Genomic DNA, 9,762 nt, shown 5'->3' with positions numbered 1-9,762 from the left:
ATCTTAATTCTTATCATAATATTTCTAGCTAGTATATATTTTGTTACAAATATAAAAAAAAAGTACGATTTACTTGATTCAAAAATTATTACGAAATATGAAAATTAAAAATTAACCCAATGAAAGAATAATTCCGTTATTATCTATACTATATATATAATTTGAGCACCTTAGAGTGAAGACACCAACTTTTGTTCCAAAATTATCTCTACACATTATAAATAGGTAAATTTAAATTTATTTATATATATTTTCATATATTTCCCAACTAACTATTATAGATAGGATCGGATAAAATGATAAGTAATTTTTAAATTTATAATTTAAAAATAAATTTAAAAATTATTGAAGAAAAATATTATTTGTATAACATAAATATATTATATTATTTTATACACACGCAATTCTTGTGTGCGATTATGCTAGTATAAATAAAAAGAACATATATCTTGTGACACGGTCTCACATATATAATCCCAAATTATCCCTACACATTATAAATAAGTAAATTTGAATTTATTTATATATATTTTCATATATTTCTCAACTAACTATCATAGATAGGATCGGATAAAATGATAAGTAATTTTTAAATTTATTTTATATTATTTTAGAAACACAGAAAAAAATAATTCTAAAAATTATTGAAGAAAAATATTATTTGTATAACATTAATATATTATATTATTTTATACACATGCAATGCGCGTGTGCGAGTATGTTAGTATAAATAAAAATAACATATATCTTGTGACACGATCTCACATATATAATCTATATATAGAGTATAAAATTAATAATTTTCATTGATTAATTCGAGAAGAAGATTTGTCTTATAACATTATAGTCCTATTTTTGTGAAACAGTTTCACAGATCTATAAATGGGTCGACATCATTTATATTTATAATGAAAAGATAAATGGGTCGACATCATTTATATTTATAATGAAAAGATAATATTTTTAACGTAGAGATAATATTTTTTCATGAGATGATGAATTAAAAAATTTATCTTATAAAATTAATGAATGAGACGGCGGAATACAAAAGTTTTAGATAAGAAAAATATAGTATATAGTCAAACTCACCTCTGAAACATGTGTGTACCGGGGTGGGTAGGATGGAAATAATAATTTATAAAAGATTTAATAAATGGAAACAATTAATAAAAGAAGTGGGTTATTTATTGCGGAAGCTGCGTCGAAGATGGAGCGGGTCAAGTTGTTGGACTTTTAATAACACCACATATTCCTCGTGCTTTTTATTCTCTCTCTTTCCCCAACAAATGAAATGAAATTGCCCACTTTGTATGTATATATATAAGCCACCATCTCTTCCCCATTTTCATAGCATTATTTAATGTAAACATTTAACTGTTGTTGAGTGTGAAACCACTTGATTTCTTCTTTACTCCACCGGAGGGGAAATGGGTCCGACGGAGATTGTGGATTACGGGAGGTTTTCGAGCAGAAGATCCACCAGTTTCTCGCAGACATGTAGTCTTTTGAGTCAATACCTGAAAGAGAAGGGTGGTTTAGGGGAGCTGGCTCAGTGCTTGGCTCCTGGTTTCGAATCCAGAGGTATGAATCTGGTTCTGGGTGGTCTGATCTTTGAGTTGTTGTTGGATTTGGTTTTGGATTTTCTTTTTTTAATTTCCATTTTTGTTTCCGAATTAATTGGATCTGTGGCGGCGGTTGTTTCTGCAGGGACGATGAATTTGTTGCCGATGATTGAGAAATCTGATGTGAAAGAAGAAACCCAGAAGAAACCCGAGGCGGAGACTGCGCCGATGACCATTTTCTACGCCGGTCAGGTGATTGTGTTCAACGATTTCCCGGCGGACAAGGCCAAGGACGTTATGGCGTTGGCGAGAAACTCCTGCGCCACCAAGAACCGCCACTCCGCCACGGTTCCTCCGCCTTGCCCGGCGGAATCCGCCGCCAGCTTTCCGAACATAGTTCGTAACTTTGGGATACCGGAGCAGGCTCAGAACACTCCACAGCCGCCTCTTGGTTCAGGTAATTAAGCTACTGCATATCTGTTCGTCTTCGAAAACGAAACCCCTCAATTTAATTAAATGTTTTCATTATAATCTGCTGGAAGATGACCCATTTGATCTGGCTTCCAGATTTACCAATTGCGAGGAAGAATTCACTGGCCCGGTTCTTGGAGAAGAGAAAGGATAGGTATGCTATTTTTTTTTTTATCTAATTAATCACAGTTAATTTTCTTGAAATCGATCGATTGGTGGGCTGAAGCTAATTCTTCTCCATTTCCATGATTGCGTTACAGAATCACAGAAAGTGCACCATATCAAGCTGCGGAATTCAAGCCGGCGGCGGCTGCGAAGTCGCCGACTACGGCGGAAGCATGGCTGGGACTGGGTCCGCGCGAGTTTCTGCGCGGTTAATTATCTCCATAATTATAGTTTTAATGATAAATTGTGGTTTAATTTGGCTTCATTTATTTTACAAGATGCATGCCGCTTACAGTAAGCTGGGAGGATATTACAAGATTAGTCGAGCTTTTTATTAATTTTAGAGATAATTAATGTAATATATATAATCCTCTCAAGAATTGTTTGGATCGAATTTATTGTAAGAATTATATTTCTTTGTGGGTTTGTAATCTTAAATTGTGATGACTTCTATATGTTTTTATATAATGATATGTTTAATATATTGTTGTTAATTTCTAATTTCTGCGGATTAATTACCGAATTGTCTTGTGTATGACTCCAAAGTCTCCAACCGAGTCAAGCACTCAAGCTACTCGGTATCCGATCGCTCAAAACTGAGTTCGAGTCAACCGTGAGTAGCTTAACTCTTCATTCGAGTTGAGTTCGTGTTTCATCTTTTATGTTCTTTCCACGGGTTATATATATATATATATATATATATATATATATATTCTTTCAAGTGCCCACTTATCATGTCCACCAATGATGTGACACTATTTTATTGGACCTACAATTTATCACATCTTTATCACATCCAATTAAATAGTGTCACATCATTGGTACTGGGCATATTAAATAGTGCCACATCATTGGTGGGCATGATAGTGGGCATGATATGTGGGCACTTGAAAAAAACTCTATATATATATATATATATTATTTTTGTTTATATACAAATAAAACTTAAACTGGCCCGCTATAATCACTTTCGAGATTTTGGAGCATGAGCTCATGCAATAACTAGATATTTTTACGAGCTCGAGTTTACAGTAGTTAAATAAGTCGAGTTCAACTTGTATGACACTCGAGCTCAAGTTAGCTCGTATACACAATATCGTGGGCAATGCATTTCAATTATTATTTATTATTTGGAAGAATTTTCTAAGCATTTAATTTCAATAATAAATAGTGGACCAAGTTAGTGTTTGTGAAAACTTATACGAAAAAATGAAAATTGTTTACTAGAAGCTCACTCAAACACTATCTAATTAAACGATAGTAAGACGTTTGAATGATTCTTCAATTACTGCTTGAAAAGAGTCTCACCTGTTTGTTATAGGAGGTGTAGTTTGTGATCATGAAGGGCGGATGATACTTCCGTTTGGAAAGAAGGTTGATCAGCCAACTTATGTGGTTCATGCAGAACTAGTTGCTCTTCGTGAAGGTCTGAAGATTGTTAATGGAAAGGGAATCCAAATTCACCAGTTCCCAATTGACTCTTTTTTGGCGGTGCAACCGGTCATTAGCTTAAAAGAAGATCTTAACTACGTCGGTGTTGCTGCAACTTCTGTCCGACATCTCTTAGACCCAAATAAAAATGTGAAGTTGTTTCATAGTCGTAGAACGATAAATGTTGTGGCGCATACAATTGCTCATTTTGTTATTTTTCCCGTTCTTCGGTTCTATGGAAATATTAAATTTTTTTTTTGATTGATAAATCTTGTAATATATGACATTACTACACATCAATAAAATTACAAGCATTATCTGTCAAAAAAAATAGGTTTGAATGATTCTTATTTAGATTTAGGACTCGTGCTCCCCATGGTACATGGACACGTTGAGTCTGTCTTTTTTATATTTCATGATTTTTTGTGATAAGTAAACTTTATCTTAAAGATTATAAAGATATTGCATTAAAATGTAAAACTTTGGAGATGTTACTTCTATAAATTTTTATTATTAATTATATTTATAAGATATATGTATTTTTAATATTTATAATGTCTGTAAAAAAATTTAAAATTAGTAATGATATGATTTTTTTTAACTTGGTTTTTAAGCTGGAAATAATGTTCCTTGGTGATAAATTTGGATGTGATGAGAAAGTTTTGCAACTTAGTACGGATAAAAAGATAATTTTATATTTTAGAAAATAACATACCATGACAATAAATTTAAATTTAATGCTCTCATAATAAATAATATAATATAGAAATGGATGTAGTTATATTATAGATTTAAGAGAGAAAAAAAAATTATATGAAATTTTCTGGCTCGAAATTTTTTATTTATGATTAAAAAAAGAAATCCTTTTGTTGAACAACTTGTTTTTAATTTTTAGAACGTATCAATATTTTATTTAACACTAAAAATATAAATTACAATAAAATAAAATAAAATTCAAATATAATATGAAAATGTAGGTAAATTAAATATAAACATATTTTATATAAAAGTTATAGAATGTAAAGGAAAAATTGGTGTAGGTTTTATGTGTCGGCAAACAATATTATACTGAATCACACATTCAATTTAAGGCCTCGTTTTTTACATGAAGAACTTTTTATTTAGCTACTTTTATAGCCAAGCATGCCTGTAAGGTGGAAAGCAAATATTTCAATTTGCACCCACAAAAGGAACAAATTCACTAAATATTGTGAAACCAATCAATGTTTTCAACTTCATAATATTTTTTGCTCAAAAAAAATTTATAATATTTTCCAACAAAAGGAAAGATAATATTGATAATTTTTTTTTTAAAAGTATATGATTTCTAATTCTTTCGGAGGTTAGTTTACGGATTGCTGTCACACCACTATCATTTTTCCCCCTGTTTGAGTAATATGTGCGCAAACACGAAATGTGCAACATTATTCTAATATAAGCTTTAACATACTATATTATATACTACTAATTTTTTTATGACATGAGAATCCGTAGCTGCTAAATTTCGGTGCGCACAGGATAAACCTTCGAGCTAATGCAATAGCCTGCAAACTACGTTAGTCAGGTAAACCACACTAGGCAAGTCATGTGTGACAGGCTAGTCCAAAAAGATGTTGGTAAAAGGAATTGAAATCCTGATCTCTGACCAAGAGTTACATCTACTCCATCAACTTGGATACCCCTTAGAGCTACTACTAATTATTTATTGATAGTAAATGATCTTCTGGTCCACTTTGTGTTTCATATATATACGGAACAAGTCTTGTTTACATGAATTATTAAAAACTAAACATTATGTTTAAACATAATACTATGTACCATATTCAAAACATTCTATTCATCAAGTTTTTTTTTTTACCATTCACCTCAATGATAAAAGATATACAAAAGATAAAAAAAGGTTATGTATAAATTATAATTATTAGCTACATTTGTGTAAAAGTATTGGTATGTGATACGCTCTCTTTTTTAGATGCTAAGATAGTTGAAGGCATGAAAGGTTAGGATAAAATGAACGTATTATATTAAATTAGCGTCTTTTGCATGTGATGCGTGCACATACATAAATTTTTTTATTTTAATTAATTTTCATATTATTTTTAGAAGTCACATGATGAATTATATATTTAAAAGTTTAAGATTGATAACTATCTAATCTATAAATTTAAAAATACAAACAAAGATAATGAAATGTCATTTTGGTAAATAAGATAAAATCTAATGGCTAAAAAAATAAGAGACCATATAAAATGACTAATTTGTCTAATAATTATGGTTTTGTTGAGAATTAAATTATGATATAATCGTAATTTCATCTCAAATTTTACCAATTAATTGAAATTTAGTTAATTAAAAATTTTCTACTATAATAATATAGTAAGATTAAAGAGTATAAAATGGATGGACCCAATTATCTTATTATTATTATTTTGAAATTGAAATGAATTATCTGATTTAATTTAAAATGATTTTTTTTTTGAGAAAAATTTAAAATGAATTTAATGAGCTGAATAACGGTGCCTCTGCCGGATAAACGTGTTTTCGATTAACTAATGAAGACAACCGTAGAGACAGCGACGCAGCACAAAAGTGAATTAAAAAATTAGGGAAATTCTAAGGAAAATGCTTTATATAAAAAAAATCCTGCTTGATTAAAAATAATAATAAAAATCATGCTTATCCCGAAAAGGCCAGACAATTTTTATCATAAAAACCCAATATTTTAAGTACAATTTAATGAATTTCCTAATCTAAAAATAAATTATTGTATGAAATATTTCAACATATATTAGTATCACACAAATAAAATGAGAGTTCACGAAACATCTTATTTTTGTACAAGTTTCTTATCATTTGAAATTTACATTAATTTAGCCGAAATTAAATAATTTTTAAAAATTTAGATTATATTATGGACTTATGGTTAATTATGTAATTTTGGACAAAGTTATTTGTATGGAATAAAATGGTTTCTTCGTCACTTCGTGTATTCACTAAAATAACCAAAAATAGATATTCCTTTAAATAAAATTGTGATTCACAAATAAGTATCATTTCTCACAATTTTATTTTTCCAAATCTCAGATACCTTTTAATTACCACTTGGTTTCTGGACAGGGTGCTGATGAACGAATGATATAAAAACGATAAATCAATATACTTGGATAAAGTAATGATATGCAATATTAATTTTTGATAGAATTTGAGCCAAACATTAGATAAAGTAAGTATGCGAATCAACCAATGCATTATCCCAAAATCACATACTGTCTTAAACTATTTTCTTTACTAGCGGATCGTGACACATAAAATGCGTGTGGTCGATTAAAAAAATTGTATGTAGATGAGGGGAGCAACAATTAGAGGCTTAAATGAATGGTGACACGAGAAGGTGGGGGGCATATATTCGCACCGAATTATGGAAGCACGCGGTTTTGACAAAGCAGGACACGGGGATTGCTTTCTAGAAAGCGATTGTGGAAAAGGAATGCTGCAAAGTGCAAACCCTTCACGAGATTCACATGTACGTACTTGGTACTATTGGGGTTTCAAATCTACTTATCTTAAATTATATTGTTGTATTTCAATTAAATTATATATTTTATCGAATTGAAAAGTAACACAAAAATTCCTGTTAGACGAGTTAATTTTATGAGACAGATCTTTGATCATACTGAATTCATGAAAAATTATTGTTTTTTTTTTTGTCGAAAGTATTGGTGTTAACTATAACTCTATAAGTATTGACCGAGTTTCTTCGTCACACGGAAAAACTACCCAAAAAAAAAAAAAATTATTGGAGAGTTGTTTTGAAATTAAAATGAAAAAAAAATATACCTTGACATCACAAGGAATTTCGATTCATTCATTTTAACTTTGAGCCAAATTGAAATGATAGAATGAATTAAATATGCAGATGTGAAATTAAATCCAGTTAATTCATTCAGTCTAAATGCAACATCAAGTCTTGATATGAAATCCCGACTCCACCAAATTCCTGGAACGGCTCGGGCTCGGCTCAAAATATATATATTCGTGCTTGAAAACATTTAATTTTTTTGTTTGAATTCAGTTTGAATTAAGGTTCGGATTCGAGTTCAGCTCGAAATATCTAAACATATTCGATAGTTATTCGAACTCTCGCTTGAAAATTAAATATTCTAAAGACTTGAAATCTTTTTATTTAATATATAGTTATAAAATATCAAGGTTTACGAGCTGCTCGCGAACTTTCAAACAATTCTGTGCTCAATTTAGTTTGAAAAAAATTTCGAACATGTTCCATTTCGGATCAAATTCGAATACCAATAAAATATTATTCGAATTAGCTCAAAAAACTCGTAAACCAGCTCGGTTTGTTCACACTCCGGCCTTTGAGTCGCGTGACTCCACGACTTATTAAAAATAACGTAACACACTTAGCTTACACTAATTACTACAAGAAATAATTCAACAATAATTATAACCTTTTCATTTCTTATAATTTTTAGTGAAGTATCAACTTTAAATTTAAACAAGAAATATCGAAAGACTATGGAGTAGAAATCCCATGCCAACTGATTAATTCCACAGAATATAATTAGATTTCCATTGAATTGTATCAATGTGGAAGTCGGCTGTACCATAAATATGTGTAAGATAATTCTAAGAACTAGCCGAGAGCTAGTACCATGAAATATCGACTGTCTTAATTGAATCTTGACAAATTGTAAATCAAATTAAGATTTATAAATCTTAGTCTACTTTTGATTACTGACTCATCGCATTCTACATTCAGAGCATGTTACTGTTTTCAAACGATTTAAGTAGTGTTTGCAAAATATCAAGATTGATAGTCCTCTACCTATAAGGCTCTCATCGCGATGCTTATAAATTATTAGAGTAGGGGTTATTCGGGCGATTCATGCTCAGATAACTGTCATAGAAAAATCTTAAATGTAAATTCAGCTGTTTCTTTGTCGTCCTTAATATTTTGAATGGTTCACATTTTTTAAAATGGCTTATCGAGATAAAATATGTATATATTTTTTATTTTTTAATATCAAATCCTCGTCTAATCTTAATAATTTACGTGATAAAATTGAATCCCTTGATGGATAGTCAATATTTATAAAGATTAACAATATGTACCTAATGTCGATATTTTTATGGGCAAATTATTTTAAACTCTCCACTACCAAACTTTTCTTTAACTTAACTCCCTACCCACCCTTTTCTTTATTTTCACTCCCTAGTGGTTCCCATTTTTGAATTAAAAATTAAATAAAACTTATCTTTTGTACGTGACTTTGTTATACCTATCGAACCAGTTCCGGCCATGCAAGACTATCAGTTACGCAAGGTTTCTAGCCGATATACTCCGGATTAAGGGTCCAACATGCTTTCGTAAGATAAATTGAATTTAAATACCTCTTTGACCATAATATCGTCGGGTCATACCTGCTGAGTTTTACGAAGTGCTCCTCACACCCCAACCACGCAATCGCAACAGATGGTTTCTGCACAAGCTCCTTCAATGACACCCAACACAACCTTAATTCGTTTTCTACCTTAAGGCGTATGGTATATAAATTTAATTATAAAATATGAGCATGAAGAACGAGAGATTTAGGAAATTTATTCAGACATAATATTATTACATAAATCAACTCCTTTGAAGAGGAGAAGACAACTTGTTTAGCTACTCATAGTAGCCTTGTTATTGAAATACATAAAAAAAAAAACTTAATACAATAGAAAGAGAAATATTACAACAATTTATTTGTAAGAAAACTGAATGGAATGATCGATATCTTCAGCTTCCTCAAATGCCTGTATTTATAGCTGTAGTTCCACTCGTTTTACCGAGAAACTTCAGGGAATCTCACAGCTGTATTGTATTTATTTATGCCATTATTGATGGCATCTTTTACTAGTGGAGGAGGCAGCTGTCTGGAATTTTTTATGCCATTATTGATGGCATCTTTTACTAGTGAAGGAATCACATGCCTGCCACTTTCTTTTGACTTTATTCTCCTCACATGCCTGCTTTATTATTATCGGGGCATCTTTTGCTTTTGAAGTAGGCCCCTGTGAAAACGCATCTTCTATGGTCCTTGTCCACCTTTGCTTGTCTCGGAAAAATTCTTTCGAT

General features: G+C 30.7%; 1 protein-coding gene across 1 annotated transcript; it reads left to right on the top strand.

Moving 5' to 3' along the window:
• Positions 1-1,324: 1,324 nt before the first annotated feature.
• Positions 1,325-2,680, top strand: LOC140891127 (protein TIFY 10A-like). Its single transcript, XM_073299439.1, has 4 exons — positions 1,325-1,581; positions 1,708-2,019; positions 2,130-2,187; positions 2,294-2,680. The coding sequence occupies exons 1-4, from the start codon at positions 1,428-1,430 to the stop codon at positions 2,409-2,411; spliced, it is 642 nt and encodes a 213-aa protein (XP_073155540.1). The 5' UTR covers positions 1,325-1,427; the 3' UTR covers positions 2,412-2,680.
• Positions 2,681-9,762: the final 7,082 nt, after the last annotated feature.

This window comes from Henckelia pumila, chromosome 3 (genome assembly GCF_033568475.1).
Source record: "Henckelia pumila isolate YLH828 chromosome 3, ASM3356847v2, whole genome shotgun sequence".
NCBI lineage: Eukaryota > Viridiplantae > Streptophyta > Magnoliopsida > Lamiales > Gesneriaceae > Henckelia > Henckelia pumila.
The sequence above is the reverse complement of the archived record's forward strand: the minus strand, read 5'-3'. Positions and strand labels throughout refer to the sequence as shown.